Source organism: Ictidomys tridecemlineatus, chromosome 10 (genome assembly GCF_052094955.1).
Source record: "Ictidomys tridecemlineatus isolate mIctTri1 chromosome 10, mIctTri1.hap1, whole genome shotgun sequence".
Lineage (NCBI taxonomy): Eukaryota > Metazoa > Chordata > Mammalia > Rodentia > Sciuridae > Ictidomys > Ictidomys tridecemlineatus.
Genome location: NC_135486.1, coordinates 42,472,924 through 42,491,438, shown reverse-complemented (window position 1 = coordinate 42,491,438; position 18,515 = coordinate 42,472,924). Strand labels below are relative to the sequence as shown.

The 18,515-nt window shown below is 33.9% G+C and overlaps 1 protein-coding gene across 3 annotated transcripts in view; it reads right to left on the bottom strand.

Moving 5' to 3' along the window:
- The window catches only part of Kctd3 (potassium channel tetramerization domain containing 3), a 50,609-nt gene that overhangs the window by 16,383 nt on the left and 15,711 nt on the right, over positions 1 to 18,515 (bottom strand). For all 3 annotated transcript variants that reach the window (XM_021732993.3, XM_005334966.5, XM_078022825.1), the window contains exons 9-12: positions 17,238 to 17,428; positions 8,647 to 8,762; positions 854 to 941; positions 612 to 728 (exon numbers count right to left, since the gene is read on the bottom strand). In XM_021732993.3, coding sequence (XP_021588668.1) covers positions 612 to 728; positions 854 to 941; positions 8,647 to 8,762; positions 17,238 to 17,428 — 512 coding nt within the window. The remainder of the gene's footprint in view (positions 1 to 611; positions 729 to 853; positions 942 to 8,646; positions 8,763 to 17,237; positions 17,429 to 18,515) is intronic.

Here is an 18,515-nt window from a genome sequence, read left to right as displayed (position 1 = left end):
CACATAAAACTTTTAACAAAAACAGCTGGCTGGGGCAGCATTCCAGTTTGCTGACCTTTCTTCAAAAGCAATATAGTTTAAATCCTACTACAATTTCAATCCCATTCATCTGTTACACTAGAAAAATTTTTTCACAATAGAGGTCATTCCTTTAATGAATTCAAAAATTCTTAGCATTTACAGAAGCAGTCTACTAATTTTTATTACAATGGCCTCTGAAAGGAAATCGAAGTTATACACATTTAACTTCTAAATAAAATGTCTTTTTCCATAACTTAAATTTTAAAATTCCCAAGGTGAGTTGGGAGTGGTAGAATGCTCACTTAGTAGGCATAATGCCCTGGGTTAAAATTAAAATTAAATTAAAAGAAAAAAAATTCCAATTCAAACACATACTCTTCAAAGATTGCTTCACTGCTGTTGCTGCTGCTGCTATTAATAAATTAAAGCTCCTAATTTCAAACAAAATCAGTTATTTTAATACCAACATAAATGCAAAAGAACAATAAGAAAGCACCAAGTTAGTTTTACCCAGCTGCATAGTCAACTATAAATAAAAACACATTCTCAAAAGAAATTTACAAATTTACAATAAATGGCCATGTACTAACTTGTTTTGGGTGTGAGGTAAACACTCAGAGCAGTAATAGCATCATTTGAAGGATCATGATAGAGTTCAGTTACAAGAAGATCGTTATCCTTCATTCGCAAAGGGAACTTCTGCATATCTAAAACATAAAAATGTTAAATAGCAATAAATAATATATCTATTTAAAATTTTAAAAGTAATGTTTTCCTGTTTTCACTTAAATAATAATTAAAATAGGAGCATTTTAAGTGTCTATATACTTACCTATATAATATATTGATCCATTGTTACATCCCAATAGGAGGAATGACCCAGCAGTGTCATAACTAGTTATAGGAACAACGTCTTGAACCTAATGTGGTGAAATTATTAGATGTTAAAAGCAATTATAATTTCTATTTTCCACTCAACTTCCTCAAAATTTTGATTCTTTGATAAAAAGCAACAAATACCCAACTTTTGTAGAGCTCAGAAAATAAACCTTCTTTATGTACACATGCACACACACATGCCACAGGGAACTCTAGAAGCCATCAATATAATTTCTTTTAATTTTTTTTTAAAATTATTTTTCCAACACCAGCTTTCTGCTTTCTGAAGTTTGATGAATATCTCCTTTTGCTGCATGTGGTCACTAGATCACAGCCCTCTGGAAATGTAAGGCCAAGTCTCATAAGACCCTCTGAGCCTTTCTCTGAGATTAAATGATCTGCCCAAAGTCACAGAGTAAGTAAGGGATAGAATTATAACTAGTAAACAAAGGAAGTGATTTTTAGATGTTATTAGATCCCTTGACAATTTATTCTCTTTTCTGTGAAAGATAGCATTCACTATTTTTATTCTCCTTACTAAAGCTTTTCATCTATTTTCTAGGAAATGACAGGCATACAAAGTCTCCTATATTTGTTTTTATAAGTACTGAAGTAAAAAAATAGATCTTTCAAACCAATCAACCTAGTTTGCAAACTAATAACTGCCTATATATATGTTAAGATAAAAAACAAATGACATGAGTTTTATTATAAAGCAAAATAAAAATAAAAATAAACAGAACACAAAAAAGTAAGTGGCAACAAGTGAGTTTAAAATGAATCTTCCCTTTCTACAGCCAAGTCAGAAAGGGATGTGAACTTCATAGTTGACATTTAAAGAAATATCAGATACCAAGTTTCACATACAAGTCAAAATGAGATTTTTTTTTAATGATTTGAAATTTAAAAATGTTAAAACAACTTTTATTTGTCATATTTGGTTTTTATCTGAAAGGGTAAAGCCTAAACATTATCTGTTTAATGAGTGCACTTTTATGTACCAAATATTATCCAAGAAAACAACGAAGAACTTAAGTGGAGGTAAGGGACGTGAGAGAAAGAAAAAGAGGCATGAAAATAGGATGTGCAATATAGTCACGAGTCGGGAGGAAGGACTGTCCTCTCAGTATTGGTGACAGCACAGGCCAACAGGGTGCTCACAGAGCAAGTGGAATCGGAAAATGAAGTCATCCAAGAGTGAGGTAGAGAAAAGGGAAGGGAATGTTTGACGCGACAAGCAAGAAAGTACAGAATCCATTTTAATTAAAAAATAAACAAATGAGAAAACTTTAAAATAATGATTCCTCTAAGCCATTCATATACAAGACCTACACAGTGTCATGATACGAGCCACAATAGAAATATCTCTGTAAAGTACCCCATCACCACACCCTAACTCCAGGTCAGGCTTTTCAAAGAGCCAATGCCAGCATGTCCTGTAGCAGGTGGACACTGTAAACCTTTCAGTGACAGGAATAAAAAATACGCTTTTATGCCAGTGAACCATTTTCTCACCTCAGGCAGCTGGAATCCTTTTAGCTCCAGAAGCATTAGAGGAGAATTTCAACTCCTACCCCAGAAGTGGAAAATAGGGGCAGATAAGGCCATGAGATTCCTCTCCCATTAGATCAATATTTCAATGAAAGATTGGCACCAGCCTAGAGCTTCCCAAGGCTCATCTAAGAAAACCATTTTTTATCATTTGTTCTCTGGGAGGATGGGCTCTAGGATTAGCACATTCTTACCTCATTTACTGCAATCCTTAATCACATCCTGCTTTTTTCCCACATCTATACCTCAGTACTGGTAGAACAGAGAAAGTAGAAGATGAGTAGGATTATAGAGAAGTTAGTACTGCTGAGTGTAAAAGTAAGGAGAGAGCCATTATGGGGCCTCCTCTTCCTTATCCTGCCAAGTCAAGTAGGAACCAGAGAAACTTCACTGCTCAGTACTTTGGGTTCAGTCACATAAGTCACAGACATAAATTGGAAGTGGATTTTTATCTCCTCAAGAAGCACTCAGAAATCAATGTTAATTTCTTTGTGTAAATTTAAGTGATTTAAAATTTAGAAATAATGTTTATCCTTTCAACAATATAAGGCCCCTAGAAACGTATGTCCACAATCTCTTATCCTGGTAAAAATCATTATTTTTATAGTATGTTTTTACCTTTATCTATTACTTTTTAAATAATCACTTATCTAAATTTATCAGCATACCAACTTCTTTCCTAACTACTGCTTACTGCGTGACACTCCTTCCCCTTCAAATATAAATAATAATCTTTATCAAAAAATTATTTCTTTAGTCCTTTTATTGAGGATTATGTTCATAATAATTTTTATGTTCATAATAACCAGGGGCTATGAGCTCACTTTCCATAGAAATCATTTCTGTGGATGTCTTATGCGCCCTCTTTTGTAAAAGTGTCCCATTTAGTTTTGTATTTACATCTATGAATATAACTGGTCCTATGTGAGTTTCTCAAATTGGAGGTTTTATACCACAAAGGCATAGCTTTGTGCTTTAATTCACATACTTGTTCTCCTAATTTGAATATTTTGGTTTGATTTCTCATGGAAGGTTTCTCTCTGCACTACTACTTTCAATCCAACCAAACACATGTAAAACTTTCTTCCAAAAATATTGAATAATATTTTTTCAGTCTTAATTTTAGGGACTAAGGGAGACCTTTGAAAAGATTCAGATTTTTGCAAGATGCTCAATTTCTACTTTCCAATGAAGCTATGTCTTTTATTGCTAAAATTATAGGCCCTAGAGCTTTTATCTTGATACATGGGATGCAACTATGCATAAACAAATATAAGTTAACATTTAAATAAGTACAATATATAGTTTTAATATTTGTACCCAGTATTTTTATAAGCAGAAAGGGGAGAGACAAGCTTGCGTCAGCTAATTCAATTATCTTACTGTAAATTCTAAGTAAATATAACATACTAGGACAATGGTCACTATATAATAACAGATACCTAAAAATCAATCCTCTCCCCCACTGAATAGTGGGTTCAGAATTCCAATGTTCACCTTATTCCTATTCCTAACATGCAAGGGTTTGTAAACCCTATTAATAACACAACATTTTTGATGTCAGTGCTAGAAATGCCTTATGTTGTGAGAGAAGCTAAATCAAATGAGCTTTCCTAATTCTTGTCCATTCTAACCCATAAGACCATAAAAATCCAATTCTTGGCCAAGAGCCAATATTTCCTCCTCAGTCTCCACTGTTCGTTTAGGACAGGCTCTCAGTGAAATGACAAATTTAACTGAAGATCTCTAGTCCTCAAAACGGACACAAGGAGAGTTCTGATCCTTTATACGGGTTTTCTAGGATTAGCTTCCCACACTGTTTTGAAATGAGAAAAAAATATACATAATCTATGTTTCCAAAATATATTTAAAGTTAAACTCAATGACTTGGTAAATGTTATCTAAAAGTTACTATTCTTCTATGTAATTTAGCAAAGACTTAGTATCTGACATCACTAATGACTTTCTTATTATTAATCTTTAGAATAATTGTGAGTTTGTGTGTGTATATTGTGTGAAGGAGGAGATTATAAAAGGGAATAAGAAGCTGAAATCTTTCTTTAAAGTTATTCTTACCTAAATTAGATTTGTTATAAAAACAAAAGTTTCACAATAGCTTTTAAGCTTAAGTACACACACACACACACACACACACAAAAAAAAAAAAAGTATATCAGATAACACACACACACACAGTTAAGTGGTTTATCTGATTCAAATACTTTAAATCAATCTGGATTATACATCTAGAATAAAAAATGCAAGGTTTGTCCTGTGTACTTTCTGTATAACTCATGGGCAGAACAATTGCTAAAGGTCAAATCACAACTTATTCAACTAGTGTTACAGCAGTCATGAGAGTCAGCCTCTGGTCAGAATTGTCTGTTGAGATCTGCATATCAGAAGCTGAGATTTTATTACATTCCATCTCTGCAACGCACCATAAAGAAATTCAGTTAACTGGGTCAGAAGGCTTGTTTGCAGCATGAATGGTCAACTTTCCCAAGGTCTTCCTGAAATATATAACAAATCTACTTTGTCAGATACAGTTTTTAATTCATGCATACACCAAGCAAGAAGCATCAGGTTATATATGGGATCAAAAAGTTTAAGCCTTCCTATCCACTTTGAGGATACTAGTACAAGTTTCAGGATCTTAAAGATATTAAAACCTTAATATGTAGTTTCAAAATGTTAGTAAAAAATAAAAAAGGTAATCAAGAAGCATGTTACTTTATAAACCATAAATATATTTTTAGCACTTTTATGGCAGATAGTTTAGTTTTTTTCTCCCCGCCATTAAAACTGAAATTTGGCATAATTAGCAAAGTAACCCACCTCAGAGAACTTCCATAAATCAGTAAAACTTACATTCCTCTTTTAAAGAAATACCACCAGCTGAAGAATCCTTCTGATCACCTTCTCTCTACCATCTAGAGTAGTCCCTTGGCTCATTATTTTTATGCTGACAACCATTATAATGCTGTGCCAATGCGGAAAGTCCATTATAGCTAATCTTTCTTTCCACAAACATGACTTCTATATCTTCATTGAAAATAAAACCCAATTTCCCTGGGACTGTGATTCCTTTAATTGGAAATCATTCATTTTTCTCACCATCTCCCCAGTATCTCAGAATTGTAAGTTCTCAAGAATGTTTCTTCATAACCTCAACTTTCACATCACAACTCTGCTCAGAATGTGCTTTTCAGATCAACCTATCATCTTTACTAAGAATCTTGGTGCCTGGATCAGTTTATTTTTCTCCCATTCTCTAGTACTTGATATCCTGGCACCTATTGATATCCCTTACAGTTCCTTGACCCCAAATGCAATATGGTCACTCATCAGTATCAATGGAGGACTGTTCCAAGACTCACAAAGATACCAAAATTCTTGGATGCTCAAATATAAAATATCACAGTATTTACATACAACATACACATAACCCTCCCATATACTTTAAATCATCTCTAGGTTATATATACACACACACACACACACACACACACACACACACACACACACACACACATAAATAGTTGTTAAACTGTTATCTTTTAGAAAAAGTGTTAAGGAAAAATCTTTGTGCATGTTCAATACAGAATCTCTGTACATGTTCAATACAGATCCTGTTTTTCTGTTTTCGAAACTTTTAATCATAGATGGTTGAATTTGTAGATAAAAAAGTCAATGGAGATGGAGGGTTGACTGTACTTCTATCTCTAAGTCAGTTGAACAAATTAAACTGGCTTTATCACTGAGACCTGCACCAACTCTAAAATTTTAAATTATATCTTTGATAATAACCCCCTATATTTCCAACAACTCTCATTTCTTGTAAGTCATCAATCTGCTTATCTTCCCTCTAGTCCATTACGTTACTGCATCCTTTTTTGCCTATAAGCACTTCCTTATTACCATCTTTTGATCTCAGTTTCAGTTACCTTGACATTTTTACAATCTGTCATTCCCTGGCATGTGATATCCACATTAATAAAGCTGTTATGATTTAGGCACAAGGTGTTCCCCAAAAGTTCATGTGTGAGACAATGCAAAAATCTTCAGAGGTGAAAGATTATGAGAGTTATGACTTAATTAGTGGATTAATCCACCTCAATGGATTAACCGGGCAGCAACACAGGCAAGTAGAATATGGCTGGAGGAGGTAGGTCACTGGGGGCATGCCTTTGGGATTTCTATGTTGTCCCTGGTGAGCTTCCAAGTTGTCTCTGCTTCTGTGTTGCCATGTCCTCAGCTGTTTTCTTCCACCATGCTACCTCATCTTAGGCCCAGAGCTATGGATTCAGCTATCTACTGACTGAGACCATTGAAATCATGGCCAAAATAAACTTTTCCTCCTCTTTGCTGTTCTTGTCAGTTTTTTTGGTCACGGAAATGCAAAAGATGACTAAGATAAACTCAATCCTAAATCAAGTAAATACTGTTTTCTTTTCTCTTGTTCCCATTCTCAGTTCTGAACACTAATAGAAAAACTCTTATTACCCAGGTCCATTGCAGATACACAATTTATAATCTATGATACATATTTCCAATGTGTTTCTTTTTACTCTTTTCGCATAAACTATCACAGAGAAAGACAAGTCTCTATTCTCTATTAGGCCAATCTCTCTGGCTGTGCTCCAGATTCTACATATTCCTGACTTTTGTGGGACCAAAAATCATCTCCATTCTTTCAATCTTCAGGAGCTTTCTCTGCATCTTCCCTCTCTGGCTATAAGCATGTCTTAAGCATCTCTTAACCAAAGGAAAAAAATAAAATATAGCACCAAGCTGCTGCTGCTTCTTTTTTTCGATCTAGCCTTAATTATTGTCATTTTTGTTTCTGGTTTTCTTTTTCACCACACTTCTTGAAAGATAATTCTGAATTTTCTGTCTCTTAGTTTTTCAGTTCTTGCAATCTGGCTTTTTCTCACCAAAACCTAATTAAGACTTATTTGCAAATGATATCCTACTGCCAAAATGAATTTTCTTTCTCAATTATTTCATTTGTTCCCCTTTGAGTTTTAGTTCCTCTAGGCTTTTCTGTTCTTTTATATACCTTTCTCAATGAAAAATGTTATCAGTTCTTATCTTTTAAATTACCAAGGATGTATTAAGGGTTTGGAATTTATTTCTAGCCCCTTCTTCTTTCTAAATTTCAAAGGAATATTCCCAACTATCCTCTGAAGACCTGCACTTGGATGCACATAAGAATTGCATATTTTTTATTTCTCACATTACCCACCAATATATATGTTTCTCTGTCCATGTTCTCTATCAATTTAAAATTTTGCTAGCTATTCAACAGTCAAAACTGAAAAACCAAAATTAGAAATACACCTTTCTTTTTGTAACTTCCCAGCTCAACCACATTTTGGTCCTGTCATTTTAGAAGGTCTAAGAAATGTTTTTCAAACAGATTCATCTTTGCCATCTCTGAGAACACTATCATTAGCTGGGACTCTGGTATCCTTTTGCAGGATTCCTGTAGTAGACTCCCCCTGGTCTCTAGTCCACCTTCCATTTTAGCTACCAGTATTGATTTTCTAAACCATGGATTCTTCTGGAGAGTCCTTAATTTTTTCTCTTCAGAGTTATGTAGTAACCGTTTTTCAGTCTTATCTTCTTATTCTTCTCAGGTACTTCAGAATATTTAGCCTACCCTCTTCTCTGAACAGGTCATATATTTTCTTTCTTTCTTTTTGGTACTGAGAATTGAACCTGGAGGTGCTCTATAACTAAGCTACATCCCTAACCCTTTTTATTTTTTATTTTGAGACAGGGCATTGATAAATTGCTGAGGCTAGCCTCAAACTTGCCATCCTCCTGTCTCAGTCCTGAGTCACTGGGAGTACAGACATGCATCACCATGCCTAGAAGATCACATGGTCTCATACAGATCTGTGCTTCCACACAAAAAATGATGTTTGCCTGGACTACCATGTCTACAACATGAAAGGTAAAAGGAATTCAAGGAAATGAAGAAGTGCCAAGCCAGTTAAAAACTATTCATTTTCCAAAGTAACATATTTCTTAAAAAAAGTAAAATTTGTATTCAGAAGCATCTAAATATATTCAATATTATGTATAACAAAAAACAGTATGTAGTCTACAAGGAAAAAATCAAATGTATGACCAGCATAAGTTTCAGAAAAATTTTCATTTCTGTAATAAGCTTCAGTTAAAACTAACCTGCCAGTGCTGAGTGACAGCATTCCATACTCCTACTTTCCCTGTATGACTCGTGGCCACCAACTGGTTACCAATAAAGAAGAGGGCATCTACAGGAACACCAAGGCTGAACACTCCTTAAATGACAGAATAAATAAAGAGGTTAACCAGTGACCATGTTTACAATTAGCCAAAACCTAGATTTAAAACATCTTAAAGATGACTAATTTAAATCCATTCTCCTTTATATAAACTAAGTGCTAGACTCAGAGATCAGAAATACAAACATGATAAGCTCTTAAGAAGTTTATAGAACTCCTTAACCAAAGTATGCTCCAAGTCATCTCACACTGCTATAATATCTCATTATCTGGAGCTGTGGTTCTTGATTCTGTCTGATCATCAAAATATTCTGGCAGGTTTAAAGTGAACAAAATAAAAAGGATCTTAGGATCCATGCTGGACCCAATAAATCAGAAAACCTGCTGCATTTTTATATCTATAGGAAATTTAAATGCAGCTTGCTCATGGACCTGATATTTGGGAACCACTGTTCTGAACAAAAACCTGGCAATTTCAATATCCAGAATTTACCTAAAAATCTGGAAATAAGTCATACTATACTCAAACATTCAGGCCTTTTACTCAGAGCTTATTTTAAACCTGTTTCCAAGCATTTCAATTTCAATTTAATTAATTTGAAAGACATTACAATAGGCCTTGGAATTAAAAAAAAACACAAGACAATAAGAAGTTATTAGGAACTTACAGTGTAGCAGACAGAAAACTGCAAATAACCAACTATAATATAATGCAAAAATAATAATAGAATACACAGGGTACAGTAGTATCCAGAGGAGTAAAAATGAATAGGTAAAGGGTTTGAAAATATATCTTAGAAAAGAAGCCTTATGAGAGTTGGGTTTGTGAAAAGGTTAACAAATTGGGCAACTGGGAATGGGTAAGCCCAAGGAATATGAGGGAAGGGAAGAGGGAGTATAGGAGAAGGAGGTTGTAAGGAGCAAATATTCTATATTAATATCAAAAGAGACTAGAATGGCTAAGCAAAGAATTCTAAGCTCACTTTGGAATGGCATATATGGCCCTATACAATGTCTATCTTTAGTAGAGCACTATCCTAGAGTCAAGAGAACCTGGGCTGGAATCCTCTCTCAGCGTACTTTTGTGTGCCACCTTTCTGGCTCTTACTTACCTCACCTACAAAACAGAGTCCAAGTTAAAAGTCTCAATACCATTTTCACCTTAAAAATGTTCATAATTCAATTCTAGCACTTAAAAAATATTATCTTAATTATCTGAAAAGCAGCTATGAGAACTATCTTTTCATTTAATAATGTTATAAAACAAGTCTTACCTAAAAAATATTGTTTTATGTCTTTATGCTATTTCAAATATCAGTTTATTTCAAAAAAGTATGCATATATGAACAATTTTCTCAGAATTTAGCTGAGGGGAAAAAAAAGACACAGAAGGCCCTGAAGAAGGGCTGGGCATGCAGCTCAGTGGTAGAGCACTTCACTTAGCATGCACAAGGCCCTGGTACTATTACCAATACTGCAAAAATATTAAATAAATAAAAAATAAAAGGCCTTAAAGAACTCACGGGAAAGAAATAAATAAATACAATTGCAGTGCATTTTAAAAGCCTAAGCTAAAAAAGATTACCAACTTCTTTCAAATTAGTGCTAGGAATTCTCTTTTTGTTCAAAACTACACTACATACAAGACCAGGGACAATCAACATATTGAAAATTCTTAATCAATTTTGAAAAAGTTGACCATCTAGCAGGAAGAAAGATGACATATACTACACAAAAAGGAAAAAAAAAGAAGACTGACAAGTGCTAGGAATATTTCTACATATTTTAAAATTTAAATTAATTTCTATATATTAAATAATTTAAATTAATTTCTACAAATTAATTAATTTTATACGTTTTAAATTTAAATTAAATTGTATGTAAAAGATATTTACATAAATATACACATGAATATACCACCTCAGTCCAACCAGACAACCTAAAAGACAGAACAAAATAAAAACACACAAAAAGGCTAATAAGCCCTTTGATCAGAATTGGTTAAAAAAATAAACCTCTCACTTCAAAGCAGAAAGTAATTATCTTACATACTATACAGTTTTAGAGATTATCACATCATGGGACTTTAATTTTGATGCCAAACAATTTTTCAAAATATGTGAAGCTAACTATATTCAGTCCTATGGTCTATGTAAAAGGCAGAAATAAAAAGAGGAAACCAACTAGCACTTATTACTCTACAGAACGATGAGGTCCTGGGAAATCAAGGAAGATATTCTTTTTTAAAAAAAAAAATTTATTATCTCACATAGCATCTGAGGATCCGGAATCTGGGGCAGCTTAACTGGCAGTTCTGGGTCAGTCAAGGAAGATATTCTTAATGGTCTCATGAAATTTACAGTGTCACTCCTGCTTAGGGTCAAGAATTCTGACCACTTCCATAGGGAAGACAGGAGTACAAATAATGACAAGTTCCTGTCTTAACAGGCCTGCTCAGTAAAATATTGCTTGCAGCAGCAATCCAGAAGTGCTGTTATAATGAAGGGAGTTCAGTCTCTAGGAGAGCTCTATCATGGATCCACCAGCCCTAACTATTTTCTCTGGGTGGTATTGTCAAGTTCTGAAGAACATTTGTAACAACCAAATGATTTCTTTTATAAGGCATGAACAAATTACTATTATACCATCTCACACCATAGCTACCTATCATGTTATCCTTTGAAAACAAAATTGAAACAAAATCTCTTTCATTTATTGCTATATTAGAAACTGCAACTTGAAAAGGCAAAAAAAAAAAAAATAACAACAACTGGTCTCCTTTCTGTATAATTACAAGGGTTTTTAATTTCAAAACTGTAATATTAAAATTTGTTCTAAGGTTGACAGGTAGAACTTATGCTGGAATAAATTGTACCCAATCATTCCTCACTTTGAAATAAACACACAAACAAAAACTAGACAAGACCCATCAGCCAGTGTTTTTAGGCATTGGACAACAGGTAGTGTTGTACTTGAGAGATGGGAAACACACAAGAAAAGCAGAGGAAACTGTGCCAGGATGGGAGTGGGAAGAAAGTTACATAGGGGTTTCCCTAAGGTCCTGGCTCCTTACTAAGGCTAAACTGCAGCTGGTCAGGATGAGAATCCCAAGAATAAAAGAAACTGAAAGAATAAAAGAAAAAAGCTACTATAGGAAGAACTGAGAGCTACTAGAGATCTGAGAGGTCATATGTGAAGTAGTTATAGCTCAATGAAAGTGGTTATCCTTTGCTGTACACCTCAGGTTAAGACTACAGAAAGGCAATTAAAAATAAATAAATAAATAAAGATGAAAAAGGCTGCCTACCACCTAACAAAGCGTGCACACACACAGACACACACACAAAAGTCTAATGGGATCAAAACAATCCTCCCATAATAATGTAACCACTTGCCAAAACAAAATCCACATTTTTTAAAGGAAGGCAGCATAATCCATAAACCCTCTATAACTTATCAGGCACACGTGCAAGACATACTCAAAATATCCTAAACATGTGAAGAGCCAAGAAAATGTGACCGGAAACAAAACACAATATGACCTGGGTATTGGAATTAGCAGACAAAAGCTTTAATCAAACCTATTAATATGAATGTTAGATTTAACAAAGAGAGAACATAATAGCCAAAAAGATGAATCTCAGCAGAGAAACAAACTATAAAATAGAATTAAAGGAGTAATTCTACAACTAAAAAGTCAAACCTTTCAAATGCATACTCACTAGAAAGGATTAATTATAAATTGATTACTGGAGAAAACAGGCAAAAGCAATTAAAAGTAGATAAATACAGTGTATCTAGAAAACAGAAACTAGTGGTGGGGCTGGGAGACAAAGCTTCACTGATCTGTAGGCCACTATGAAATGTTCTAATATCAGTCTCAAAAGGAGGAGGTTGAAGGAAGAAAGACATGGGGGAGGAGGATACAGGCTTCCCTCAGTTATGTCAATCAAATCTAGAATATATAAAGTATGCTTAGAAATCAATAGTATGACGACAACTTCATAAAAAAAGAAAGTCAATACTTTGACATTTCTGAAAAGAAAATACAAATGGTCATTAGCACATGAAAAAGTGCTGACAATCATTTGTAATCAGGAAAATGTAACTAAAAAAATGGGCACAATAGAGATTGTAAGCACCAATACACATAAATGAGCAGATATAATACTAAGAACTTACACAGAAATCATTTTTTATTTTCTCAGTATGAAAAGAGAAGGTGTTGACTACTTAGGAAGAAAGCAAAAAGTATAAAAAATCTATGAGAGTCACAGAGAATTGACAAGAATAATACAAGATTGTTGGGTAGTTTTAAAGGCTCACTTAATATTAGTGCTTTGTGTGTGTGTCCCATGTGCCCATTTCTTTTCCTAGCAGTATTTAGCCACAGAGATAGAAAGGTGGATCTGGCCAAGGTTTGTTTTTTCCGGGTTAAGCAAAGTAAAGAGATCCCACTGGAGTTAAAGGATTTTTACATTAGAGAACCAGAGATAATAACTTCAAAGGAGGAAAGGATAATGACCCAAATGGCAGATGAAGACTATGTTCAGTGTAGCTACAGAAGATATGAGACTCAAAACCTGGAAGAAGGGAAAGGAGGTTGGGAGGAAAGGTTAAGGAGAATGGTCTAGAACAGTGATTTTCAAAGTATGGTCTGAGGAACAGAGTTCCCTTTCCAGAAATGTGAGAAGTTAAAAACTTTTTTCATGGTAATATTAAATAATTATTTGTATTTTCTTTACTCTTATTTTCTAAGAGTATATGGAGCTTTCCAGAGGCCACATGACACGTGACAAAGTCACCATTATGACAACTAGCAGAATCTGTACATGTATTTTTATTTTTTCTAGAATTATCTATGAAGGCAGGTTAAGAATACAACTATGTAAGTTTCCCAAGATTTTTTAACTGTTTCTAAATACTTATACTGTGCTCTTCCTGTCTATCTTTAGTTTTACCTGTCATACTCTCTGTTACCTCATTATCTTCTATTGCATTATTATTTTGAAATCCAAGGTTTCCTTGCACCCACAAAGAAACACAAGAAATAAGTACAGTTGTAGCTGCATAATACTGTTGTGGTCAACAACAGACCACCTATGTGACTGTTTTCCCACTAGCCAGGTACAGCAGTGTATGCCTGTAATCCTATTAATATAGGAGGTTGCAACATGAGAATCTAAAGTTCAAGGCCAGACTCAGCAAGTCCTAAGCAAGACCCTGCCTCAAAACAAAACCAAAAAAAAAGGGTTGGGGATATGACTCAATGATAAAACACCCCTGGGATAAATTCCCAGGACAAGCCCCCACTCCCTTCTGACACCCAAAGACTAACATCTAGTAACAACCTAGTCATCTTAATTTGTCTAAGTATATTCTATGATGTTAACATAATGCCAGAATCCCTAATGACACATTTCTCAGGACATATTCCCATTGTTTAGTGACTCATGAGGTATATATTGATGTTCTATTCTTTAACATTAGTATAAAAAATGTTCTGAAACTTTTCTAAAATTTTAAATTTAACTAAAACTGTTCAAAATTTGATATTTTGTTTTTTAAAAAATCTAGTTTTAATATATATTCTTCTTTCTCATAGTGATGTACCATTTGCTTAAAATAAGAAAATTAGAATATTCACCTGCTTGACTCATAGCTGCACAATCTCAGTCTAAAGACTTAACAAAGAAATAAACTTGACATATCAGAATTCTTTGATTTAGAGAACGAAGGACTCTAAAAAACATGTCAAGCCAGGCATGGTGTCACACTCCTAAAATCTCAACAGCATGAGAGGCTGAGGTCAGAGGATCATAAGTTTCAAGACAGTCTCAGCAATTTAGCGAGACCCTGTCTCAAAATAAAAAATAAAAAGGGCTGAGGATGTGGCTCAGTGGTTAAGCACCCCTAGATTTAATTTCTGGTACAAACAAAACTGAGCAAAACTATAAATAAAAGTTTTAAATATAAAAATCATCTCTCAACTTTATAGATACTAATAACTTAACCTAATTATATTTCATGCAACACAACACTTGAATAGCTTGTATCAGTTGCAGGTTCACTGAGGCCAAACAGGGTTTAAGGAAAGAAACTCTTTAAGAGCTGGAAAGTTATTTGCTATAGATTTTCAATTAGAATTGGAAAAGGCAGTAAAATCTCTTACAGGGTAAGTTATGGCAGGACACTGGCTGGAGAAATGCCATCCACCCATTCTGGGAGACTACTAAAAATCTTGAACAGATGACAATGCTCAATGACAAAGATCTAGATGAAAAATCAGTCTAAGAAATCACAGCACTAACACTTTTAAGTGATACTAACTGCTTCAAAATAAATATCTGAAAGAGGTAATATCTCATCTGCAAAATTCTATCTATGTCTTACAAATAAATAGATACAGACCTTATGTTTTGTTTGTATTTACCTGGTCTCAACATTAACTAATCATTAGAGATCTTTCATATGAACACAAAATATAAGCCATGCTGAAACATCAAAGTGTTGAAAACTTATGAATCTCACAGCTTATTCTAGAACATCTGTGTTGACGCTTTCACTGATGATGTAAATCAATGCTGGGTATAAACAGCAGGCAACCTAGTACAAATCAAGGCAGTGGCACTAATCTGTACTAGTGGTCATTAAATCTCTGCCACAAATTTTCAGGGAAAGAAAAAAAGTCCAGTTTAATTCATAAACATCCTTTCTAAAGCAGTAAAAATTTGTATTGATTAAATGCCAATTTTAAATATGTCTTTTTAATATTATGTAGAACTAAGAACTACAGATATAGTTAATCTTGATACAGATTATAAGAAAAAAACTTCATAATTATGAAGCTAAGAGTGACACCACCTACTTTTTTTCCCAATTGAATATAATTTTTATTTGAAATGATGAATAACTGTAGCTATTCAGATATAGGTAATAAGCAGAACTTTCCTCAAAAATGAACAAAGTAAGCCTACTATTTCAAGGAAAAGAAATGATGACATTTGTTAACTATGATACAATTTCAAAAGTATCAAGTGAACATTAGTACTCTGAAACTTTGCCACAGAATGTATGACAACTTCCCAAAACAGTTCAGATATGTGATCACTGATAACACTAAGGATTGCAGATTTTTGACACTGTATAAAGACAGGTATCAACATTTGGCAGGTCTACATAAGTTAGTAAACCAACATTTTCCAAGTGACCAACAAACAATGTACAAAATTGAGCATGAATAAAAGATCCATTCAAAGTATAAAACAGACTGATGGGTTTTATAGAATATGGAAAGTGAGATGATATCATTTCAGAATTTTGGAACAAGATCCAAGAATATTCAAAATGGTCTGGAAAGATAATAAAAATGAGTTTTTTCTAACTACATATGTGTGTAAAGCCTATCTTTGTATACTTTGATCAAAACAATATATTGGCAGGCCCAGTGGTACACTCCTGTAATTTCAGCAACTCAAAAAGCTAAGGCAAGAGGATCATAAGTATGAGGCCAGATTCAGTAACTTAGCTAGACCCTCAGTAACTTAGTGAGATTCTGTCTCAAAAATTTAAAAAATGGACTGGAGATGTGGCTAGGTGTTAAAATACCCCTGCATTCCATACCCAGTGCCAAAAAAAGGTAACATGGCATATTGAATGGAGAAATATGTATCAAAATTAAAAAAAACATTACAGAGGATTTTAAGACCATAAATGAAGCCAGGCACAGTGGTACACACCTATAATCCTAGCTACTCAGGAAGTCAAGGCAAGTTGGAGGACAAGCTAGGCAGCTTAACAAGATCCTCTCAAAATAATAAGGGGATGGGAATGTAGTTCAGTGGTAGAGTACACCTGAATTAATTCCCCAGAACCCCAAAATAAACATACAAACCAAAGCCACTCTCCTCACAAAATTTTGTTTTAGAAAACAGTTATTTTTCATTAAAAATGTTACTTATATTATCACACAGGGATATACTACTGCTATTTTAATATTTATAAATTTTTAGTTTTAATTTCCAGTATGGTAAATACTGCATAAATGGTAATCTACACAATGACTTTTTGTGGTCCTAAACAACTTTCCAAGAGCCTGATGAGGTTTCGAGAACAAATATGTGAGAATTTCTGGTCTAGAAGTAACAATGATGAATAAGAAAGTAATTTAACTCATCTTCAAGCCCAGTGAAATAACGGAGTTGGAAAAAACCAGCTACCATGGAGTAGAACTCAAGAAAGCAACATTCTCATAATGCAGCCACATTTCAGTTGGAGCAAACTAAAAAGATACTCCCTTCTTTTCTAAAGCATCAAATTTCCCTCCCTCTTTACCAGATCATTTCTTTCACACCAAGTAGTCCGCTTACTAGTGGGCCCTGGAAAAAAATGGTGAGGCAGCTCTAGCTAACAAACAGTACATGTTAGTTTTCATACTTAGGGTCAACACCTCCTAAAATTAAAAATATTACATGTGCCGGTGAAATGCAACAAAAACAAGAGTCTTCCTACCAATTTCACTTCCACTTCCCCCATCCTGAACACTCCACAGGATGATGCTGCTCTCTGAGGCAACAGCAACCATTTTGTCTTTGTCTCCATGTGGACCTCCAACTACTTTTGCATTTAGAGCCACTCGTTCAATAGTCCAGTCTAAATAGGGGCTTGTAAACACTTGTTGCCATCCTGAAGATTCTTTGATTCTGAAAAGAAACAACAGACACAAAAGGAAGACACATAATGTTGGCAGTTAAGCAAACAGATGTACCAATGAATGTATGAAAAAAGAGAAAATCACAGCTACCTACCCATCTTTATATTTGTTAAATAAAAAATGTTTCTGAAGTACCAAACTACCATCCCTGATATATCTTATATTTACACATTTAGGGCATATAACCACTTTAAAAGATATTAGAATTCTATATTTTACCAAAGAATAATTTAAGAAAGTCCTTCAAATCACTTTGAAAACTTTTTTTTTTAAAGCTTGTTATATCTTTCACATTTTTTCCACAAAAAAGAACTATTATCATTTTGAATGGGTAGAAATGGTCAACAAAAATCGAAATTTTAAAACTATTATCATTCCTTTGAGTTACTAATCAGGCTTTTTGTTTTATTACCATTACTAACTGAAATGACATTCACTGAAGCTATTTTTCTTTCTACTTCAGTCTGTTCAAACAAACTAAGAAAAGAAAGTGTACCACATAATACCTCAGTAATTAAATGAACCAAGAATGAGGCTTTGAAAACCCTCACCTGGCAGACTAATTCTTGAAGGTCTACTGTTGAAGGACTATGACTCCCCAGATGTAAACTAATGTGTTCTTTAAATTTAATTTCCCTGATAAACACCTGGCAATTTTAATATTTTTTCCCTGTCCAATCTGAATTTAGGTCTTTCCAATATATATATGGGATTATATAGTAAGCTGCCACACATTTAGGGCCTAAAGTTAGTTGTGTGATTATGATATGACTTGAATAATTAAATACCTATTTTTAAGCAACACTAAAAAATAATGCAGACAAAATTGCCATTTTCTCTTTGTCCTACTTAAAGAGACTAAACAGAAGATGAAGGGGAAAAAAAGTCCCTTTACATGCCACCTGACATATTCTTTGGAAAAATTAAAAAGGGAGTTCTGGGGGCATACCTTAATGCTAGAGCACTCAGTATGCACAAGGCCCATAAGTTGAATCCTTAGCTAAAAACAATAAATAAAACTTAGATATTGATAAACAATGGTCACTGAAAGACCTAAATAAAAACATTTCAATTTT